Here is a 22,662-nt window from a genome sequence, read left to right on the forward strand (position 1 = left end):
TGATTTTGCTGACTTTGTGAGTATAAGATCTCTTCGCTAGCCACTAGCCAGGTCGACGGAGGTTTATACTCACCCAGTTAATTGATCCTCTAATGTTTTTGCCTCCTGTGAGCAATTCCTTTCATCAGCTGTTCTTATTCCCATAACGACGTTGGGAGATAGCGGCTTCCTGTTTTTTTGTTCTCCAGGATCAAAATCTTGATTGAAAATGCCACAAACCATAACAGCTGCCCAGCACATGCGGAAGGGGCGCCAGAGGGTGCCTACTTCCATCAACATCCGCCCTGGCCGCTGCGCTAGCCACCCGAACCGCAACTATGAGGCCTACCTCAGCGGCTCGACGGTCCGGACTGTTCCCTCCGAAGTTCCCAGTGTGATTTCTTCTTCGGGGGCCTGGGATAACGGGATAGCCGCTGACATCAGCAGCGACCCTCCGAGCCAGCAGCCGAAGAAGTTGGCTTTCGCTGCTGATGTCGTATACCCGAAAGGGTGGGCTTTTGGGTCTGTTGTGATGGCCCTGGCGTTGAGTGTGTTTTTGGTCTCGCTCGACATGGTACGTGTCTTCTCTTACAGTATTCGGGATAAATAACTGAAAGGATATCATTGCTGACGCGACGCAGACCATCGTAGCCACTGCGATCCCCAAGATCTCTGATGATTTTGGGGGAATCTCTGTATGTCCAATTTCATTTCACACAAGATAAGGAGTGAAATATTTGGGCATTTGCTAACACTGAAACTTCAGGACATCGTGTGGTATGGCTCTGCCTTCTTCGCGACTGTCGGAGCTTTCCAGTCTACTTGGGGGAAGATCTACAAGTACTTCTCCCTGAAGCTCAGCTTTCTGGTAGCGATCACGCTGTTCGAGCTGGGCAGCTTGATCTGCGGACTGGCGCCTCATTCGACGGCTCTCATCACGGGCCGGGCGATCGCTGGCATCGGTGCCGCGGGCATTGGCTCCGGCGCCTACGTCATGATTGCTCACAGCGTCGAGCCCCAGAAGCGGCCAGTCTTCACTGGCCTGCTGGGTACGGCCTACGGGCTGGCTGCGGTCGTTGGGCCCCTGATCGGCGGCGCGTTGGCGGATCGCGTCAGCTGGCGATGGTGTTTTTACCTTAACCTGCCCATTGGCCTGCTGGCGACACTCATCATCATGGCTCTGTACAAGACTCCAGCCTACGCAGAGCCGATGAAGTCCTCTCTGAAGGAGAAGATCCTTCAGATGGACCTGGTAGGAACAAGCCTGGTCATGGGCGGTATTATTGCCTGCGTCCTTGCCCTCCAGTACGGAGGGCAGGCCATGTCTTGGACCTCCAAGACCGTCATCGGGCTTCTCGTCGGCTTCACCGCAATCTGCGCTGTGTTTGGCGTCTGGGAGTATTTTAACGGCTCCCGATCCATGATTGACGCCCGCCTGATGCGCCTCCGAGATGTCTGGAACGGCTCGGTGTTCAGCGCGCTGTTTGCCGGCTCGTACTTCATTGTGGTCTACTATCTGCCTATCTATTTCCAGAGTGTAGACGGCTCGAGCCCGACAGAGTCCGGAGTCCGCAACCTACCACTGATCCTGTCTGTCACGGTGTCTACCATTACTTCTGGGTGGCTCGTGTCCAAGACAGGAATTGCAGCGCCCATCATGCTTGCCAGCGCGGCGTTTGCGACAGCCTCGGCCGGCATGCTCTACACGCTGAGCATCGGCACGAGCACGATCAAGTGGGCAGGCTACCAGATCCTCGGTGGCACGGCTTGGGGCACTGGCTTCCAGTTGCCGTTGATCATGGCCCAGGGGCGCGCCGGGCCAGAAGACATTTCCTCGGTAACCTCAATAATTCTCTGTAAGTGTTTCCGAGCGATTAGTTGCATTGTTTGCTAACAACGTTAATAGTCTTCCAGACCGTCGGCGGCGCGTTTTGGCTTTCGGCAGCCCAATCTGCCTTCGTCAACGCACTTGTGGCCCGTCTGGCTGTCTATGCCCCCGATGTTGACCCACTCGTTGTTCTCAGCACGGGAGCAACCCAGATCCGCCATACTTTCCCCGCCGAGCAGGTGCCAGGTATCCTGGCTTCCTACATGGCGGGTATCAAGACAGCCTTCGCCATAGCCATCGGCGCTGTTGGCTTATCCTTTGCTATCGGCCTGTTTTGCAATTACAAACGGCTTGAGACCGATCAAACAAAAACGGTCGGGATGGTCCGAGGCGATGAAAACCAAGCGTGAGGAGACAAGGGAGCTGATGAAGGACATGACCAGATTGTATCTACATGCACATAGCACAGGACTTGGAAAATGTAGCTGTTTGATTACAAGAAAGTGTCGATATACTATTAATGTTACATTTGCTGTGCACTCTTCGTGGTTCCCCGGTCTCTTTACTGGTTCTTGGTCGCAGGAAACGCATATCTCAACAATGAGACTAGCATGCTGAATTTCACGTTTTGCTCTCCTTCCTTGAATCTATCTATGATAGCGGCTGACACGCGTTTCGTTTCCTAAGTGGCGAGGCTAACGCGTATCATCCATCCGGGAAGCAAACCTTTGAGGTCCATCCAAGTACCAACTGCGACTCATAGTACGATTAGTGTGAGGTCTGTATGTGCTGGAAACACGGGGTCTTGGTCAGGTCCAGATGCTGCTGCAGTACACGGTCAGCAAACACGCGCATCCAGGATCTTGATTTCTCCGGCTTCTAGCCTCCTCACACAGCAGTCGACATGTGCTGATGAATTGGTTAATCTACACAAGGGACAGAGGGGAAAGTTCGGATGATGGGGTCATCGAACCCCATGGACACATGCTGGTAAAGCCTACCTTAGCAGTAAGTGTCTTCCAGATTGCTCTGCTCGCGCTCCTTCTCAGATTTGCACGTGAATTACTCAGAAATCGATTTATAAGTTTCGGGTTGATCATCGAAAAGAAGCTTGAAGGAAACATCCATCTGGAAAACAAGGAGACATCTATTATTAAACAGTGAAATATTCCCTCTTTGATAAACAATCCGCCTCGCCCTATCTCGCCCTTGTCCCCCTGAAGTGTCCCAGGCGACCAGATGCTAGTGTCTAAAGCTCAGTCACGAGCATTTAGACCATCAGTTTCTCAGAACCTGCATCAAAGTTCAGAGAATGCTTATATCACATGCTTTAGTCGTTATCCTTCAATGAATGTGCTACTGATCCTCAGCAGAATGGAAGCGATGGGTCACTGTGGCCGCTCTGATGTCCGTGTGTCCTTGAAATCGAATCATAAGCAGAAGTAGGATAAAAATACTTGAAAATAATTTATATTGAAAACTTTGTCGAAAACAGAATTTCGCGAAGTCGCGATTTGTCATGATCAGATGTAAATATTTTCATGTCAAATCAGCCTATACTGAACAGTAAAGATATGATTTGGGCAAGAATACCTTACTTTCTTCTTTAACCAGTGTTTTTTTATCTCAAAGAAAAAAATGCCAGGTTGGAAACATGCGTTCTCTCTTCCATGGGCGGCCGTCAAGGCTGCCACGCCGCCTGGGACTGTCGTTCTCATTGGTAAGCAAGCTACCCTCCTTTTCCCCTCACGGCTTTTACCGACGCAGTTGCTAACGCCCTCGGAAGAGCACGGTGTCACGTATCGCCGAGGAAGGTACGTGAACGAAGTCGTCAAATGCCCCAGGCCGACCGAAGACCCAACCGACCCCTTGAACTGGCCTGGTTGGTTTAAGGTGGCTTGTATGACGACGGTGGCGTTCTACGCCTTCGCCGCCAACTACATCTCGACCGCGGTCGCGCCCGCCCTCCCAATCTGGAACCTCCAGTTCCCTGAGGAGCCGCGGGCGATGAAGGATCTCATGGGGTTTATCTCCGTACGTACTCGACTCTAATTTTTGTTGCCGGGCCTTTGCTGACAGTCTTTTAGTTCAACGTGCTCGTGCTCGGCCTAGGTAACATCTTCTGGGTCCCCCTGTCAAACATCTTTGGCAGACGCCCCGTCTTGGTCCTGTCGACGCTCCTCTTGGCTGTGTCGACAGGACTTGGGATGCACTTGAAGGGATTCAAGACGACCTTGATCCTTCGCATCCTTCAGGGACTTGGAAGTTCGGCTTCCGAGACAGTCGTCCCCGCGGTAGTGGGCGATCTGTTCTTCGTCCACGAACGAGGCAAGTGGATGGTGCGTTAACCCTCGCGGCACTTGCGTCTAACGACAAGTTGTTGACATATATTTTATCTAGGCATTCTACACGGCCTTCCTTGCCAGCGGTTCTGTTCTCGGCGGTATCACTGGCGGTTATATCGCCGCGCGGATGGGCTGGGCCAAGCTCTTCTGGATCGGTGCCGGCCTCGCTGGCTATGCACTCTTCTCCATGCTCTTTTCGGTCCCTGAGACTCTTTTCGAGCGCGGAGGGTTCATGCTACCGATCCAGCGCAACCTCCCAGACCCAGATGAGTACCGCCCCCGGTACCGCCCGTCGGCTCAGTTCTCGTCCAGAATCAACCAGCTTAAAAACAGGGCTTCCACCTGCCAGTCGCTTCTGGCTGACAGCCGCCCTCTGTCAAGCCCGGCCCCAGCGATCAGCCTGGGTACTCTACCATCGGCCCGGCTCACCATCCCGCCGGACTTCCAGTACCACGGTCCTCTCGACCCGCCCATGACGTGGTACGACCCCTCGTCGTCCAGCGAGGAGCTGCCCACCGCGGCCGAGCCCCCAGCACGTCAGACTGACGGTCTAACAGCTTCCTCTTTCCGCACGGCGAAGTATGACAACCGCTTCTCATGTACTACTTCGACCGAGGAGGCCCCGACCAGCAACTGGCCCAGCACGCGGAACAGTTTTGCGCCGATCATGACACCCGCGGTGCGAGACAAGAGGGCACAACCCCTTGCTGCGCCTCCGGAGCAACAAGGGGAGGGCTGGCCGTTGCGTTCGTTGCCGGTTCGCCACAAACAGACCGTGCTGGCATTCATCAAGTCCCTCAACTGGCTAGGCACCTACCGCGGCAACTGGGTGCACTACCTCCTCAAGCCGTGGAGGACACTCCGGCTGCCTGCCACATGGGTCGTCATGCTCCAGTACGGAGGGCTGGTCGGTAGTGTGGCAGTCATTTCTACTGTTGGGCCGCAGATCCTGTCTCTTCCTCCATACTCATGGGGTGAGAACACGGGTTTGTTGTTTGTCGGCTCGTTGGTTGGTATCCTGCTTGGTGCAGGCTGTGCCGCTCTGCTGGTTGACTGGCGGTTGAAGAGGCTAGCTTGGAACCAGGACCGTGGCTATGCCGAGCCAGAGACGAGACTTGCGGTGATGGCGCCGGCGCTGGTCATTGGTACCTCCGGGCTATTGGTCTTTGGGTTTTGCGCACAGTACCCAACTAAGCTGGGCTGGTTGGGTTTGGAGTTTGGCAATGGCATGGTGGCATTTGCCCTGTCACAGGTGCCGTCGATTTGGTTCAACTATGTGAGTCCCTTCTATCATAATTGCACATGAGATTATCTTAGTTTAACTATGACACAGCTTATCGACGCTTATGACCAACTGGCAAGCGACTGCTTCACCATCATTTGCGTTCTTCGTGGTCTTATCCCATTTGCCTGGACGTTCTTTGTCACACAGTGGGTGGAGCGCCAGGGATTCTTGATTCCCTTCGGCGGGTTCACCGCAGCTATGGGGCTGTTCTCACTTCTCATTCTCCCGATCATCCATTTAGGCAAGCGGATGAGAATTGCTATGGCACGATATATAGTGGATAACCAATAGAGAAGAGCGTTGGATGCTATTGGTGTTTTGACTGGATCACATGCTGACAATTCTAAGGGTTCATAATATCTACTCAATGCACAAAAATTTTGAGTTGTTGACATACACCAAACAAACCAATTACCCAATCTATTCAAAGCATGTCAAACCATCGTTGAGTGTATGTTCACAGTTGAAGTTTGATATCCATTTATTCCATGTACAATGTATGGTACTTTGCGCTTGCTGACCGGTCTGCAAACAGCTCTGCGGCTCTGGTCGCTGCATGTGGTTTGCAAGTAAGCTACAGCTTTGCCACTCATACGTACGGCTCTGTTCTAATGGACGCAACGAATTGGTCTCAATTTTTTATTTTTTTTTTTGCCTCCAGAATCTTTGTACCGGCAATAGCTGGTTATCCCTGGCGTCGTCGGTCCCCCTGTGTTGGTGTTTGCTTACTTAATTCAGGGGTAAGTCCCCACTATCGGTAGCGACAGGCAACCGAGGCAACGGATCGAAACAAAGCTAGCAGCCGTGCATTTTAATACCAACATCCTATATTGTTCTATGTGTTTGTCACGTAAAAGATTTAAACGATCTACATCAATCCCAGTCAGAATTTGCAATGCAACTGGAGTACTTTGCCGGAAAGCCCATGGGTGAGCGACCAGTCCCGTCACCAGACTCAAAATCCTGACCACACAGTTCTCCCGCCTGGGGAAAAGCTTGTAGTCAGGTTATTTTCTCATAGAGGGTTACTCATGAGCGGGGAATCATCAGATTTTAGTCGAAGTAGAATACCGAAAAAAATGAATGAGAGAAGGGAAACGCCCACACCAAGTTCTAAGAAAGGAGAGTGCCAAACCAAGCAAGTCCCACACCAAAATCAGCCAACCTTACCAACAGCACGCAATCCGCCGAGAGAAACCCGTTACCAAACAAACACAGGCTCCAGCCCGTTTTTAAATCCCAATTCCTCCATCTTTATCACAGAACCAGTTCGTCCCTCTTTACGTCATCAACACCTCCGTAATATATTCCAGTTACTTTTCAAAACTCGCCATCTCCTCCACCACCCAACACACCAGCCGCCCATAAACCAACCAATCCCCACCAACTGACCTTCCAACCTCTCCAGAGACCATCTAGTCCCTGACCGCGCCTGTACACAGTCTCAGCAATGCCTTGCTGCGCGCTGCTCTTGCCTTGTAGACCACCCTTCTTAGAAGCCCTGCTGTTGACGGCCACAGGCTGTGGCTGCTGCACAGGGTGCGAGCCCTCTTCATAAACGATGTGCCACATCGTCCCGAACAGGCCGTTGTACTTGCCCAGCGGGACGATCGCCTCCGGCAGCGGCTCCTTGGATTGGCTGTCCTCAGCGTTCTCTGCCGAAGCAGTAGCGCCACGCTTGCCTTGCGTCTTGGGCGTCGGCGGGGGCTCTAGCGCCTGAGAGTACTCAGGCTGGCAGAGCACGGCAACCTGGGCACGGCGCAGGACTGTCTCGATAGGCAACTTGATGAAGAGGGCGACGGTCGACGAGCAGAACTTGGCGATGGAGAAAGTGGTTGGGGCCAGCTCCTTGTCGATTAGGAAGTGGGTGCGGAGGACAAGGGGTGTGGATAGGGTCAGAAGGGGATGGATGAGTGAATGCAGGATGGTAGGGAGAACGAGACTAGAGGGGCAGAGGTAGGAAGGCAGGCTGCGCAGGTTGGCAAGCGTGCGACGGGTTGCCCGCGAGGCTGTTGACGTGATTACTAGCCTACGGAGCTGTTAGCATCCAGGAATTACGGGTTGTAAGATGACACGGGGTTAGTACGTGCCTCATACGAACGAGGTCTAAAGGAGCCAGAATCAAGCCCGTGGCGACGGCAGCGCCAGCCGCGACAAAAAGCGACGCCCAGGGGTAGGGCGAAGCAATGTCAACCAGACGGTCCATGTCATTCTTGACGCCCAAATCAGGGACGTTGAACAGAGCACTAAGAAGGCTCCGAGACCAGTTTTCCAGCAACGACGAGAGCACTGAGTAGATGAAGGTAGCATTAGTGCCCTTCCATACACCCCAGGTGCCCTCCTTCTGCCACAACTGCGCAATTACTTCCAGCACCGAATCCGGCGTCCTGATGGACAACATATGTGGTGGAAGCTGCTTAGGCTTTGGGGGCTTTGGAGACCGCGGCGGCGGGCTCGGGGGTCTTTGCGGCTTCTGTCGAGTAAGAGTCGGCGACGGGGCGCGCGGCTGTTGTACTGTAAACAGGGTTGACTCGTCATCCGAGTCATCGTCCAGAGCTGCAGGGGTCTAGAGACTGTCCATTAGCCGCAAGCCCAACTTATCATACCCAGGCATACCCGGGCACGCAATCCAAATATCTACGGCACATTAACATACCTCGTTGTCAAACAGGTGGATCCGCTGATTCGCCTGCCGTTGCCGGGCCTCCTCTGCGGCGGCTTCGGCAGCCTCGGCGGCAGCAGCTTCGAGACCACCCAGATCATCTTGCTGCCTGATCTGCATAATGGTTTTGGCCACCTCGAAGGGTTGGGCCATCAGCACGGAAACATACTTCCAGAGCAGTTCGTCCAGCATTTGCTGTACGCTCTCAATCACGCCAGGTGACGGCTCCGCGATGTAGTCCTTGTAGTCGATGTCGGAGAAGATATCACGGGCCTTCGTGGCGTAGCGGCCTGTCGTATTAACCTGCGAGAAGGTGCGCGGTGCCGGGGTTGGAAGAACATCCGGAGGCTCGCCGATAGAGGGCGGGATGTAGTATGGTCTGAGGGGGTTGACCCCTTCGTTGTGATGCGCCATGGTGTTGCCCGGTCGGGAGGATCACATGCGCATGGTCTAGCAGTGGACACCCCAGATGGTCCTTGTTCTGGCACTGGATCGGCCTCGGCGTGGGTGTGGATGTCTGATGTGCGACACGTTTGCAATTGAGCTCTTGGGATGCAGGTTGGGATATGGATTTGGGAAGGGCTTGAACCCAAGCTTTGCATGTGCATGATGCCCCGGGTAGCCAGATGAAATCATTTGGCCGATAAGGCCCTGCCTCAGCGGCTGTTCCGCTCTTGGCAATGCCTAACATCTTGCATAGCGCGGGGCTAACTATGCGGCAATCGGGGCTGCGATAAGCACCAAAGCGGCTATCGGCGAGCAGGGATGGCAACAAATTTCCCACCTTATCGTATCGCCCGGGCCGCCGGCGGAACTCGAGACGGCGGCTAGATCTTCGATGGATGATGGCTCTTTGCTCCCATCAAAGCATTGTATCTCATGCATTGATTGTTTCCGTGGGCCCCTGTCACATACGTTGACTGCGCTCACTGCGGGGTGTTTTCGAGTCTGATTTTCCCCGGCGCTTGACGGTGTTTGTCTTGGGTTTTTCGCTCGTGGTTTCTTTTTCTCCTGGTGGCGCTGCTCCTCCGAATCTCACACATCTCCGATCTCCTCTGCCCCAGCTCTTAAACCTCGAGACCTCCCCGACGATCGCCACCACCGACGGCTTCCCACCACGCACGTCCCGCGCAGACCCAGCGATATCCAAATGGCGACCTCCAGAACATTTGCCCAAGCTCTCCCGAGCTTAGGGCTTGCAGCCACGCGCACACCCGTTCGCCCGATTGCACAGTATCTCTGGACTTATACCACTGCGAGCGCTGCTTTGCGGCTGTCTTCCATAACCCGGGGTTCGCAACTGCCCATGATGCGCCGTCAGATCCAGATGACAAGGTCCCTGCAACAAACGCGGGCTTTTTCTGCCTCGGCCGCTACGTCCCATGGTCATATAGAGCCCCCGAAACCTGGCGAGGAGTATGTATTGCCCACGTAACAAGCAACCGACTTCAAATTGCCTAACCCACTTTCAGGCTCTGGGTCACCTTCATCGATAAGGAGGGCAACGAGCACAAGCTGGCCGTCAAGGAGGGCGACAATCTCCTCGATATTGCGCAGGCTCACGACTTGGAGATGGAGGGCGCTTGCGGTGGCTCCTGTGCCTGCTCAACCTGCCACGTTATCGTGCTAGACCAAGAGTACTACGACCGCATGCCGGAGCCGGATGATGACGAGAACGACATGTTGGATTTGGCCTTCGGCCTCCAGGAGACAAGCCGTCTGGGTTGCCAGGTCCACATGACGAAGGATCTTGACGGTTTGCGCGTCAAGCTGCCTGCTATGACACGGAACCTACAGGCGAGCGACTTCAAATGAGGACTCACTGCTTGGCCTTTTATCTTCCATCATCACAAGGTTCGCTCTTTTGAGACTATACTGTCTTAACGTTTTTGGCGAACAGCGCTTGAATCTAGCATGATGCATCAGGGACAGGGAACGAAATGGGCAGAGATCTCGCAAAGGCATAAGGATGAGACTTTAGCTCGAGATAATCTGGTTGTGCTCATTACCATGACAGCTGCCGGGTTTTGTTATTTTGGCAGATATACCATGTACCTGTACAAATACTGTACCATGCTCCCCTAAAATAGACCAGGGGTTGTACATATAACCCAAATAAAGACAAAAAAAATGACCGCTTCGATGCTTTATCCCACACTTATTTTACCGTGCCTCCTCCAGAGCCCCCTTCTTCAGCCCTCCACCACCGCTGGCAATCAAATCCAAGAACCCCTTCCTGCTCATTTCTGTCACCTTCTCCTCTTTCTGCTTCGAACCAATAACACCCTCTCTCCTAGCAGCCTTCTCGGCTTCTAAAGCCTTTAGCTGCGCCGCGCGCACGGCATTGAATAGCTTAACCACACCCCTCTGCGCAATCTTCCTCAGCTTCCTCTCTCTCTCAATGATTTGCTCCGTCGTAACCCCTTCCTCATCTACCACCTCCTCAACCTTGCCCGTTTCGACGTTGAACGTCCGCGTCGTACTGGCAACCAGCACATCGCGCACGCGACCCTTCTCCAGTGCAAGCCTCTTCTGCTCGCGCAACCGCTTGCGCGCCTTAGCCTCGAGCGCTGCATCAGCTGCTTGACGGGCGTGCTCGGCGGCGGCAGCGCTGCGCGCCACAATGGGGTCGGCGCGTTTGGAGGCGGGGAGTTTGCTCGAGAGCATCTTCTTCATGGATTCCGCAAAGGCGTCGGGGTCATTGCGCTTAGATTTCTTGTGTTGGCCAGATTTTGAGGAGGTGGCCGAGCCTGCGACGGAGCTGGCGTGGGTGTCGGCGTCTGAGAGGTCAGAGTACTCGTCATTCTCGCCTTCCTCGTCGGAGTCATCGTCATGGTCGGAACCGTATTCCGAAAAGTCAGATTCTTCTGAGGAGGGGGCATCTTTGGCGACGAAGTTCTTGTCGTCCTTCTTTGGCGGTTTTGGTGCTTGCTTTGATGACTTTGCGCTCTTCTTGGGTTTAGGTTCGCTTTCGGAGAATGAATCCGAGTCGGAATCGTCATCCGAGGATGATGCCGTCGTAGCGCCATCGTCAACTTCAATGTTATCAAAATCTTCGTCGTCCGAGTCGAGAAGATTAGGAGGGAGAGGTACGCCACCGTCATCGCTACTGCTGTCGGACTTTTCTGAGCTGCTGCGGTACTCCATCTTCTTCTGCTTCTTCGGCGGCGGGGCAACTCGGCCCTTGAGCCCGTCGCTGAGTGAGCGTTTCTTTACTGAGCCTGCCATGATGTGTGTGGGTGCACTCCGATGTCTAATTAATTTGGGATTGGGAATGAAAAGGACATTGGTGATGGAGGTGCACTGGAGCTTGACTAGCCCTGGCCTAATCAAGAGAAGACGTCTCGGTTCCCTGAAATTTTTGGCGGTGAGAAGGGGCAGAATAAGCCCCGCCAAGTAAGGGCCTCCGGGCGTTTGGACAACCCTAACCCTTACCATAGCTTCCAGTTGCCAAGAATGTTTGCCAAGTGGCACCTGAATGTTGCAGCCGAACAACCCTTCTCCCTCATGAGGGTCTGTTACTCCAACTTCCAATCTCAGAAAAAACGTCACCTCTATCCCACCTCGCAATAGTTCTGCTTACTTTTCTATTACTTAACAATTACCTCTGCGTAGTCCACACTTTCGCTCGTGCCGTTTCTCTATCTTTAGTGTGACCACACCCTCGGGTCCTTAAGATGAGAGCCAAAGCTCTCATTCACATTGACCCCTTTCGATCGCAGTCTCACTCAAAGTTCCCAAATCGGCTGGCTCAGCTAGCGATTACAATCAAACGACAAAACACAGGGTGCCTACAGCACTGTGTCAGCGTTCGACCAAATGTTGGGCATGTTGGGCGTTGCTCGGACCCGTTGGGCATGAGGGCAGAAGCAGCAATTAATGATAACTCAGAGCTCACACTCGTCCACTGGCATTTCTAATCAAGGATTGGACAGACCGTTGTAGAATTGAACGCCAAATATTGACATGCAGAATATTTAATATAAACAGTGGGAAGACAACCCCAAACTATGTACAGTGAAGACCAAAAACATCCCACATCCTCCTATGCAAATGCTGCGAATCCATCGCCGTTCGCGCCGTCCTTCTAATGTTCACCTTTTTCGCCTCCTTGCTCTCCCTCACATCCTCATCTTCATCTCCATCCGTCCTTTAGACGCACTGGTGGTACCAGGGGTTGATGACCTGGCAGTTCGAGCCAGGAGCGCAGAGAGTCGGGCCGGTGTAGCCGCTGCCACCGCACTGTCCCCACTTGCTCTGAGTAGGGCCAGCCGGAGGAGCAGTGGTGATCGGGACAGCAGTGGTGGTGACGAGGGTAGTGGTCGGGAGAGCCGTGGTAGTGGGCTGGCTGCCGCCCTGAGTGGTGGTTGGAACAGCGCCGCCCGCGTAAGGGGTGGCTGAGGCGGTTCTGGTAGCGGCCGAGGTGCTCTGCTGGATGGAGCTGACAGCACCGGGGATCAGAGCAGGGCCCGGAACCGGGTAGTCGATGTTGCTGACCCAAGGGTTGAAGAGGATGCCCGGGTCGTTGGCGGTATAGAGAGAGGTGCCGGCAACGCCGGAAGGCGAGTTGCTGCCGCTGCCCTCAACCTTGATGTTGATGCACTGAGGATAGGCCTGAGCGCCATTGGGGTTGGCAGCACCGTGGAGGGCGATGATCTCATGGCGAAGGACGTAGTGACCGGGCTTCAGGTCAGCCGGGATCTGGACCATCCAGCTGTTGCCATTTTCACGGAGGACATCGGCAGCCCACTTGCCCTTGGCCTTGTCGTAGCCGGCACCGTCGATCTTGAAGAACCGAAGGGAGTTCTTGGAGACTGTAGAGCAGTCGCCGTTGCAGTCGGCAAGGTAGTCGATGACGGGACCGACGTGGCTCTCAGGCCAGATTGGGTCCCACTTGATATTAATCTTGTCGCCGGCCTTGACGGTGGCATAGCCCTTGGCATTGACGGCCTGGCGGTGGCAGATGATGTCAGCAGTGTTGAACTTGTTGGGCTCGACGAAGCCGTTGTCCGTGTTCTCAGCCCTCCAGCCGATCAGAGTCTCCTGGTTGTTGCCACGGTACCAGTCGACCGAGGGGTTGTAGTTCCTGTAGTAGACGCCGTTGACGACGATTCCGTTGACATAGCCGTGGGCAGCAACGAGGCTGGCACCAGCGACGGTGGCGAGAAAAGCAGACTTCTTAGCCTTGACCATTTTGGCGGTTTGGACCGAAAAGGGAGGAAGAAAAAGAACCGGCTGAAGATATAAGAACAACGACTCGAAAGGAGCGGCGATGAAGAGATCGACGGATGTCTTTTTGATCGGTCTCAGAGGGCTGATGAAACGAGTGAAGATACGAAGACTTGACGGACGGGAAAGAGTCTCTTTATAGACGACTCGAGAGTAGGGCTCGACGATACCCTCCAGAACCATGGTTTTCTTGCGCCATGCCCCCGGGGCATGGTGGCATTGAGCCAAGCGCGCATGTCCAGCTCGATGCCTTGGAGGAGTGGAGATGTTTGCTCCTTGTGATGCTCCATTTGGATTCACCAGGAATCTTCATTCCGTCTCGGCACGCCGGCGAGATGAACGGGGCAGTACATAGCAGTCAAGGCGACTTTTCTGCATAGCGCCCAGCGTGCGGCTCCTGCAATTCTGCGAAGAAACGGCCCAAAGCCATGCATTCCAGAGGCTTCGGCAGTGCACGGTGGGAGGGAAACAAGGATCAGCGGCTATGATCGAAACAGGGGAACATGGAAAGATCGGATTACGCGCCGTCTTGGACGCCTTAGATCTACGCTGGACTCGCTGGGCGTGACCCTGGATACGTCCTGGCGGCCGGGAGGCAATCTCGCTGTGCCGGTGTGGAGAGCCTCAGGAGGGCTATGCTTCGACGTGATTGGAGCGCTCAGGACAGCGACGTTGACGACTCCCGGGAAAACGTTGGCCGAACCATCCCAATTCGGGGCACGCGGCATCTGCTTCCGAGCATGCGCATGGCATTGTGGGGTAATACAACGGTCGGTTTCGATTTGATCGAGGCTGTGAACCGGGGGGTCCTTCGCCGATGCAACGATCCAATTCAGGCAAAAATCACGGAGGGAAAGGCTGGTGGTGTGCCCGCGCATGGCCGCGCATTGTTGACGACTTCGTCTCGGCATCCATCGACCTCCTTCTCCACCATTCTCATTAACAGTGTCCCAGGGCCAAGGTTCCTGCAATTTTTGATGATTCATCTAGCCCATGATGCACTACCGACTTGCAGCCGCATCGGCATTCTCATCATGAAGCGAGTCGTTGAGCCTCATCCGCTCGGTATTGCGCCATGCGAAAGCACCATCACCATGGACGGCCCGAGGATGGCGGCTAGTGTAGGCACGTAGTAGGTATGGAGATGATGGAGTCGACATCGATGGCGAGACGGGTCAAGCCGTCAGAAGAGCTACATTGCTGCTACACCACACTAGGCTTGTCCGGTGTGCCCGCGTCCAGGGACCTTCATGTGCGCTGTCTGTATGTTGGTGTCTGTGGACGTTGCCAAGCGTTTCTCCATCGACGCTAGCATCTCAAAGAGGAAATCAAGGCCGTCAATGTCAGCGATAGTTGGGCATCGTGACGCCAAAACCAGTCAACCATCTTCTGCGCCTTCGGCATCATCCGCCCAGCCTCTAGTGTAGGTACTGTACACTAGTACCTAACTTGGGCTTCGTTGCGGTCATCGCCTGCTTCGCCGACCCCGGGCATCAGCCTGGACTCTGGAGTGGCGTCCCGAAGAGCCTCTCCAGGTTCCCCAGAATTTTCGTACGTGGGGAAAGGCTTACGGGGAAGCAGCCGACTTGACGTTTGCGCACGCGATTCGCTTCCCGAAGTCTTTTAGCCTGCTTGGGCATCTATCTACGACCTAACCTTGGCGCCTGGCCATCGAGCTTGCCTACCCCATGGGTCAGGAGACTCCCAGCTAAACTGCCGGCCTCCACTAGTCCCGGGAAGTCGGGAACGAAATCCAATACAACGTCACCAACGCCACCGCCTGACCTTTGGTTGATTTTGACTCTGGGGAGTTCGCCGATATTAGCTTACAGCTGGGGCAGCTGGTTGCCTTAACCTGACGTTTGGGGCCTAACATCGGAGATACTGCTATGAATTCACAAGCAAAGTCATCATCCGTCAGGAGACTTATGTGGGCAGAATCCTCCAATCTCACTCTTCTGGATCTTAGTTGATGATTGTGAATGAAAAGTGAGTGTGAATACTCCTTCTGAACGACTAGTACCGAGGTAAGATGTTGATACTTGAGGTCGTAATGAGCAGAGGTCCATGATTTTGCTGATCGGTACAGAGATCGACTTTCACATAAGGCCAGTTTCATAAGTTATAACTGAAATGTTCAACTTCTTGAACTTTGGCTGGGCTAAATTGCTGTTGCATATTATACCGCCTCAAGACCCTTGATTGGATGCATAGAGCACACAGCTGGGTTGTTGATCGCTCATGCACTTTCCTATATTCTGGGTTGAATGATCAGGGGTAACCCGAAACATAGGTAGGTAAGCATAAGGCCGATCATAAACATGTTATGCATCCCAAAGCAGTCACATGGCTATCTAGGCAAACGTAGAAAGGGGATAATGTGCTTGGTGCAGCATTTGTTCCTGTTTCCATCCTCGCAGTCATCATGTCTTTCAGACAATCCGCATGCTGGTTGAACCTGCAGCTTTGTTTCAGTTCGCACCTGAGTCTCTATTTGGGAAACTCGGACACTCTCCATCCACGGTCTGTCTCTAAATAACGCAAATAGCTACTGAGTTTTGCGATTACGAGACGATGGGGGTACATAGTGGCTGGACAAGGTTCGTGAGGACAGCGCTAAATTTCGGGATTTCGGGATTCCTATTCACAAAGTTTGGACAGCAACTCGAATCTCCGTCATTGTCCAGATGGAAAGCCTGATATCTAATTTCAAGATTCATTCGTGACAGATATACTTAGGAACTCGCAAATTTCTTGCTTACTTGATTCGAAGCCAGCGCGAGCACCGGACAAGATTCCGATTCGCCGCTCAGTTCTCCCGTCAGACTGCACACATTATCTTGAAATCGAACTCAAAACTGCACAACATAAATGGAGAAAGAATCCGAACTCCGCTGAGTCCGGAATTTCAAAACAAACCAGCCGGAATGGAGCAGCGGTACGAACTCGGTCCCGACAGGAGTGATAACGCAATACAGGTCCAGGATTTGAGTAGGAGGAAAACCACAGAGATATGCGGAGAAACGGCGTACTCTCTGGGTTACAATCAGCTCAATCTGCTCAGACCGGATCAACGATAGAAGTTTGACATGCCTGGGGCGTAGCAAGGAGACTGTAGTCCTGGAGACTCCGCGCTAGATCACAGCGGCTCCGCTTCTCCACTCGGATAAGGGACTCGAAAGCCAAGTGAAAAGGGGCTTCTCCGAGGAACGTCGATGTGATGAACGTTTGGAGGAGTAAATCAAAGATGGATTACCCAGGAAAAGGCATCCCGGATGAGATTTTAAAGTGAGAGGAACGAAGAATGGAAGAATGTTAGCGGTGCTCCGGACCGTGAGGTCAACGAAATTAGACATCCATGGCTTCACGCTAGAGAGTTGTTAGATGAGTGCTTGGGGGTATGAAGTCACACATTGCTACGTTAATACACGTCGGGTAATACAATATGTACAGTTCTGGTGGGCACGCAGTATCCGTATAGCACACCGTATGCCTGCTTCTAAGCGACATCGCCCCCCTCTCACCTCAAGGCATTCGGCCTCACTGCAAGCAACCGGTCCATTGCGCGCCCCTCGTCAAGCGCCCACCCGCCAGTAACATCCAGCTTGTATTTCTCATCGCCCAACTTGATCTTGACAAAGCCCTCACGGTCAAATGACCGCCTGATACCCTTGAACATGCCCCGGAACACCTTGCGGGCGTCTCTGAATGGAGCAGTCAGAATGTGATCCATGTTGTACTTCCTCTCAGCTTCGCGAGCCTCCCTGAGAGCACGCTCCCTCCGAACACGCTCAGCCAGGCTCAGATACTCATTGTTCTGAGGGCCAGCACCACCGATTGCACCACTACCGTAGACACTGTTCATCCTCATGGGCAGTTGGATCTCTTCCGGCAGGTACAGCCTCTTCTTAGCAGGCCAGAACGGGATCATGCCACGCGTGGCAACCTCTACGAGCACTTTCTTCGCTCCCTCCTGCGGAGACGTCGTTTGCAAAGACTTCTTGACGGCCTTGCTCATCCAAGGCTTCTTCTTAGGTACGCCCTCGCCAAACACCTGGCGCCATGGCACTGCCTCGATGGTCCTCACAATTCTGCCGGTGCCCATGATGAAGTAGGCGGCCATACCGGACATGAAGACCAGAATGACTCCAAATGCATGAGGAACCCACCAGAGGAGACCCTCTGGCGGATGCAGGATCACGGTCCAGTACTGGTAGACGGTGTAGCTGGCACAGAAAGCGCCCGAGGAGAAGCAACCGGCACGAAACCAGAAATGTGAAGGAGCTTCGTAGAGCAGGGTGCGACCACGGCTGGCCAAACGCTCTGCGTATGTGGCTGGGATGCCATCTGGAGGGAGGAATGGCAAAGGTTTAGAGGAGGCCACGGGTTTCGGTGTCGGCGCTGGTGTCGAGGCAGCCTTGGAAATTGCCGTATGAGCCACTGTTGCAGTCGAGACTGTTATTTGGCCTGAGGTTGGATTCGAGGGAGCCTCTGCGGCTTTTATTGCAGTGTTCCCTGGCTTGACTGGCTTAGGTGGCCAGGGCAGACGGGTCGGTGGCTTCTGCTTGAACCAACGGCATGATGTTGTGAAGAAGCGGGCGCGGAGCATGGGACCGTCGCAAAAAAGGATGCAAGGCCTGAGGCCCCGAGAGAGAGAGGCCATGCCGAATGAGCTATCCCTAAGACCTGGCAACTTGTCAGTCGTTTGTTTCTCTTTTTCTTTCTGCAATTGACTGCTGAACTCGGGGAGCATACTTGCCCGTGTATGGCCTCAGCAAGGTGATATCTTCTCACAACAAACACCAATTGACCGGGAAACACGCCGCACCACTGTGGTTCCGTCTTGAGCCGTGGCGGGGCCGTTGCTGGGGCCTGGAAATTTTGTCGGCGCTCGCCGTGCACCAAGATCGGATCACGGCTCATCTAGCACCGACAGAGCTCTTGGTCTTGGCATTCGGGCCGCTCCAGCCCGCCTCCAGCTCTCCATCCGGACCCCCACGCACCACAACGTAAGTGACAGGAGCGCTGGAGTTCTTCTCCAAGACCCCTGCTCCTCGCCTGTCAATCCGATTTAGGCGGTGGCCAAAGCTCCTCTTGGCTTCCCAACATTCTTGTGTCGCATCGAAGACCCCAAGACCTCGACTCCCAGCTGTGCATTTCCTTGTCCGTATCAAAAATCCGTCCTGCATCCCGTATCACCAACCCAGCCGTTGACGGGTTGCCAATTGCGGTTCACACTCCAGCTCTCCATCATGGCCTCACTTGCTGCTGCATGTCGTGTGTCGGCGCGGTTGGCCGCCCGCAAGCTGCAGCACGATGCTGCCGTTAGAGGTCCGTTGGAAAATTACAGTGAATGCCCAAAACTATCGATACAGCCAAACTGACTGCCCACACATAGGTTTCCGGTCTTCGGCCGCCGCCCTGGCCGCTCAAAATTTCATGATGCCCGCTCTCTCGCCCACAATGACCGAGGGCAACATTGCCTCGTGGCGTGTCAAGGAGGGCGAGCGCTTCTCTGCCGGCGATGTGCTGCTCGAGATCGAGACCGACAAGGCTACCATGGACGTCGAGGCTCAAGAAGATGGCATCCTGATGAAGATTATCCAGCCCGACGGCAGCAAGGGTGTACAGGTAGGCACTCGGATTGCCGTTGTTGCTGAGGAGGGTGATGATATCACCAAGCTTGAAATCCCCCCGGACGAGGGTCCGCAACAATTGAAGGCCGCTGCCCCGGCCCCGGCCCCTACCCCGGCACCAGCACCGGCCTCTCCCCAACCTCAGTTCGCAGCTCCCACTCCTTCCCCTCCGAAGGCCTCCACCAAAGTTCCAGCGCGGAAATACCCCCTTCTTCCTTCTGTACACCAGCTCATCAAGGAGAACGGCCTGGATGAGTCTGCCGTCAGTAACATCACGCCTACCGGCCCTGGCGGTCGCATCCTGAAGGGCGACGTACTCGCCTACCTGGGCAAAATCAACCCGAACACACCAGCCCAGATCTCGGCCCGCTTCGAGAAGGCTTCTCACCTCGATTTGAGCAACGTCAAGGTCGCCAAGCCTGTCGAGCCAGAAAAGCCCCAAGAAGAGAAGGCCTCAGCGCCGGCCCCTGCCCCACGCGCTCCCGAGCCCCCCGCCAAGGCTGTTGTCTCACTCCCCATCTCCCTCTCCGCAGTCCTGGAGGCCCAACAGAGAATCAACAAAAAACTGGGCATCTTCCTGCCGTTGTCTACCTTCATCTCCCGCGCCACAGAGCTCGCAAACGAAGAGCTGCCCCTGCCGACCAACTACCAGCCCACAGCCGACGAGCTGTTCGACCAGGTGCTTGGCCTAGACAAGGTGCCTGGATATGTCAGCGCTGCTAAGCAGCGGGCGACTCGGGGGAACTACGTGCCGGATATCAAGGCCCCTATCCCCCCGAAGGCGGCTCCTAAGCCGAAGCAGAAGAAGATCGATATTATCGACATTCTTGCTGCTGCGCCCAAAGCCAAGTCTGTTAAGCCGGCTGGCCCTAGTTTAGTGCCTGGTGCGGTTACGGAGGGTCTGAACGTGTTCAGCCTGCAAGTGCCTAAGACCGAGGAGAGGAGGGCAAAGGTCTTCCTCGAGAGGGTCAAGCACGTGCTAGAGAATGAACCAGGGAGGTTGGTGCTTTAAGAGCAGTGAGTCGAGGTCACGGACAAGCTGAATGGATACTTGGCGATGAGGCTGGGTTTGTCGGTGTTAATATGTAGACAGGTAATCTTCGAAGTCTAGGAGTTGCATTTTTTACGATAGAGTTGCCGGTTTCTAAGCAAGCAAGCGGATTCATGGCATGGTGTTACGTCAGACGGAACAGACATTGAGCTATGTTGAATCGAACATATCTTTTCGTTGGTGTTGAAGAAAGCAGACGAAATCCCTCCTTCCAAGTCATGACCCGAACACTCCTGCTCGCCAACCCAAAAATGACATGATAAATCATCGCAAAGACAAACAACTGTGAATGATCATATCCACTCACTCATTCAACTTCCTGATCAATCTCATCCTCTTCCCATTCATTCCAGGCATCCAACTGGCCATCCTTTCCTACCTTCAAGGTGTCATACCCATTTGGCCTGGCTGTCCTCACATGCCCGACCCGCAGGCCATCAATCTTGATAGGCTCCCGAGGCCATCGGATATCCCCCTTGAACCCCTTGCTCCGCGCACGATGCATCAATCTCGCCGACGCTTGCCCATTCTCATCGAACAAATGTGGCACAGCCTTCCTCATCCCCTTCAGAGCTTTCTTCCCAACCGTATCCACCGAATCACAATACCTAAGTGAGAAGAACCCCTCCGGGTCCTGCTCGTCAAACCCATAGACCTTCCTCAACCTCTCCTGCTCCTCCTCGGGCAGCAACCCCAACCCTAGCAGAAACACATCATACTGACACAAACTCGTCCGACACACCCACGATCCCCCCTCCGTAGCCCGCCGGTACAACCCTGCCATGGCAGCCAGGCACCCCAGCGCACCTGTGCCATAATCGCTCATCGGGAACGGCGGCACGACGGGCTCGTCGAGTCCCATGAATCGGCCCTGCGCCCAAGCCGCGCCCGTCACACAGTCCGCGATCTGCTGCCACCCAGCACGCTTGGACCAGGCCGTGGGGAAGTCTTCCGCTGCGCCAGTGAGGCCGCTCCCGCCGAAACAGTCCTCGGCCACATAGACATAGCCACGACCGCGCTGGCGAGCGAGCTCGGCCAGTCGCTCGGGAGAGTAGCCTAGCCTGGCGAGGGCGCCGGGGCGGTAGCCGTCGATCAAGACGTCGGCTTCCAGGAGGAGAGTGTCGAATTTGGCACGGTCGCCGTTGGGCGAGGCGTCTTTGAGGTTGAGGTGGATGGCGTGCTTGCCGGTGTTGACGTCTAGTGGGAAGAAGGGGACATCGGGGAGAGTGGGGCATGTCACTTTAATGACTTGGGCTCCGTGGGCGGCTAGAGAGCGGCCAATGGTTGGGCCGGCGATGATGCGGCAGAGCTCAAGGACTTTGATGCCTTCTAGAGCGTGTCGTGCCGCTAGCTTAGGGGCTTCTGGTATTGAGGGAAAGGGAGCAGGTGGCGTGGTTGTGTCGTACTTGTTGGGCCGAACTGTCAAGGGAGGAAGAGACGTCAGGAGTTTTCCATGCTCAGTATTTTGGAACTGCTCCCAGGTATAAGCCTGAATGCCAGCTTGTCTGTGTTCAAGGTTGAGCTTATCAAGTTCCTCAGCCGTGTACTTTTTGACAGCCGCTTCGATGTATCTAATGATGTCGTCATAATCCGTCAAGTCGGGGTTGTGCTTCGGCAGCCCCAACATCTCCAGTGTTGTATCGGCATCCAGAGACCCATGGATATGGTAGTACTCTCCAGGATTCTTGGTCCTGTAGAGGTTCGCCGAGAACCTTCGGTACAGTACAGATTGAGCCTGATTCAAATCCGTGTCTAGATGCGTCAGTGTATGTTTGTCCTATGCATTGATGTGATATGTCCTACCAGGTATTCTCTTTCTAATTTTAGGGTTCGCTTTGTCCAAGCCATCAAGGGTTGTCAAGTAAGCTGACATTAAGAAGACAGAAGCCTTGTCAACATCAACCTCAATCTTAGGGCTCTTTTCCCGGTGGCGAAGTTTGCCAATAGCGGCGGCTGTACAAGCCTCTAGGGCTTTGATGGCGATGATAGCCTCCTGCTCTCTAAGCGGACTAGGGAAATGGGCCTGATCCCCATGCTCAGACCTCGAGGAGATCTCGATAGTGGACATGAATTGATCCACATCCCTGGGGAGTTCACTTTGGCACGCCCGCCAGAGGGTTTCAAAGGTCTTCTTTGCTCCCTGTATGACCGAATATCGAGAAGGGGGTTTCGAAAGTTGCTGAGCAACTGGCTGGGCCACCATGATATCTTGCCAGTATCGAAGAGCTGAGAGCAACGTCTTGTGATCTGACAGAGGTACTCTATCATCTCTGGTTGGGGACCTTTCGACGACGGGTTCTCCCCAGCCCCAGGTGGGAATGAATGTTGTTGATGATGCCATGCTTGTCGTCCTCTGCCCCGAACTTTTGCCAACTTGCTGCTTGAACGCTAATCCAGTGTTATAGCCCGTCGTCGCGTCAAAAGAAGGATCAAGCTTGCTGATGTTGTCTCCAGGCTGCTTTCGCTTATGGTCCAAATAGTGTTGTTGCCAGCTTGCCGAGGAAGGCCGTCCACTTTTGTGTTGAAGGGAGAGACGGGATTGATGGCACCGGCCAACCACTACCTTACTATCCGGACGAGGAGGTCTACATATAAGCCAACAGCCTAAGCTAAGCCCATCACTTCTAGACACACTAGTATTGTGAAC

At 54.2% G+C, this 22,662-nt stretch overlaps 9 protein-coding genes across 9 annotated transcripts; 4 read left to right on the forward strand and 5 right to left on the reverse strand.

The window, feature by feature from the left end:
* Positions 1-208: 208 nt before the first annotated feature.
* CTHT_0024980 (uncharacterized protein) lies at positions 209-2,217 on the forward strand (the record flags this gene model as incomplete). Its single annotated transcript, XM_006692895.1, has 4 exons — positions 209-553; positions 621-674; positions 746-1,835; positions 1,886-2,217. 4 exons carry the CDS (start codon positions 209-211, stop codon positions 2,215-2,217), a joined length of 1,821 nt encoding a protein of 606 aa, XP_006692958.1.
* A 1,228-nt stretch (positions 2,218-3,445) lies between these two features.
* CTHT_0024990 (uncharacterized protein) lies at positions 3,446-5,728 on the forward strand (the record flags this gene model as incomplete). The annotated part of the gene is made up of 5 exons (XM_006692896.1): positions 3,446-3,527; positions 3,594-3,841; positions 3,895-4,146; positions 4,208-5,428; positions 5,486-5,728. The coding sequence occupies 5 exons, from the start codon at positions 3,446-3,448 to the stop codon at positions 5,726-5,728; spliced, it is 2,046 nt and encodes a 681-aa protein (XP_006692959.1).
* A 1,029-nt stretch (positions 5,729-6,757) lies between these two features.
* CTHT_0025000 (putative mitochondrial fusion protein) lies at positions 6,758-8,513 on the reverse strand (the record flags this gene model as incomplete). The annotated part of the gene is made up of 3 exons (XM_006692897.1): positions 6,758-7,461; positions 7,535-8,003; positions 8,094-8,513. 3 exons carry the CDS (start codon positions 8,511-8,513, stop codon positions 6,758-6,760), a joined length of 1,593 nt encoding a protein of 530 aa, XP_006692960.1.
* Positions 8,514-9,249: 736 nt separating this feature from the next.
* CTHT_0025010 (putative 2 iron, 2 sulfur cluster binding protein) lies at positions 9,250-9,914 on the forward strand (the record flags this gene model as incomplete). Its single annotated transcript, XM_006692898.1, has 2 exons — positions 9,250-9,515; positions 9,572-9,914. The coding sequence occupies 2 exons, from the start codon at positions 9,250-9,252 to the stop codon at positions 9,912-9,914; spliced, it is 609 nt and encodes a 202-aa protein (XP_006692961.1).
* Positions 9,915-10,262: 348 nt separating this feature from the next.
* Positions 10,263-11,327, reverse strand: CTHT_0025020 (uncharacterized protein; the record flags this gene model as incomplete). The annotated part of the gene is made up of 1 exon (XM_006692899.1): positions 10,263-11,327. The coding sequence occupies one exon, from the start codon at positions 11,325-11,327 to the stop codon at positions 10,263-10,265; it is 1,065 nt and encodes a 354-aa protein (XP_006692962.1).
* Positions 11,328-12,251: 924 nt separating this feature from the next.
* CTHT_0025030 (uncharacterized protein) lies at positions 12,252-13,292 on the reverse strand (the record flags this gene model as incomplete). The annotated part of the gene is made up of 1 exon (XM_006692900.1): positions 12,252-13,292. The coding sequence occupies one exon, from the start codon at positions 13,290-13,292 to the stop codon at positions 12,252-12,254; it is 1,041 nt and encodes a 346-aa protein (XP_006692963.1).
* Positions 13,293-16,848: 3,556 nt separating this feature from the next.
* On the reverse strand, positions 16,849-17,937 carry CTHT_0025040 (uncharacterized protein; the record flags this gene model as incomplete). The annotated part of the gene is made up of 1 exon (XM_006692901.1): positions 16,849-17,937. The coding sequence occupies one exon, from the start codon at positions 17,935-17,937 to the stop codon at positions 16,849-16,851; it is 1,089 nt and encodes a 362-aa protein (XP_006692964.1).
* Positions 17,938-18,580: 643 nt separating this feature from the next.
* Positions 18,581-19,976, forward strand: CTHT_0025050 (mitochondrial pyruvate dehydrogenase protein x component-like protein; the record flags this gene model as incomplete). Its single annotated transcript, XM_006692902.1, has 2 exons — positions 18,581-18,659; positions 18,727-19,976. The coding sequence occupies 2 exons, from the start codon at positions 18,581-18,583 to the stop codon at positions 19,974-19,976; spliced, it is 1,329 nt and encodes a 442-aa protein (XP_006692965.1).
* A 346-nt stretch (positions 19,977-20,322) lies between these two features.
* CTHT_0025060 (uncharacterized protein) lies at positions 20,323-22,356 on the reverse strand (the record flags this gene model as incomplete). Its single annotated transcript, XM_006692903.1, has 2 exons — positions 20,323-21,767; positions 21,819-22,356. The coding sequence occupies 2 exons, from the start codon at positions 22,354-22,356 to the stop codon at positions 20,323-20,325; spliced, it is 1,983 nt and encodes a 660-aa protein (XP_006692966.1).
* Between the last annotated feature and the right edge of the window lie 306 nt (positions 22,357-22,662).

This window comes from Thermochaetoides thermophila, assembly GCF_000221225.1.
Source record: "Thermochaetoides thermophila DSM 1495 unplaced genomic scaffold scf7180000011816, whole genome shotgun sequence".
Lineage (NCBI taxonomy): Eukaryota > Fungi > Ascomycota > Sordariomycetes > Sordariales > Chaetomiaceae > Thermochaetoides > Thermochaetoides thermophila.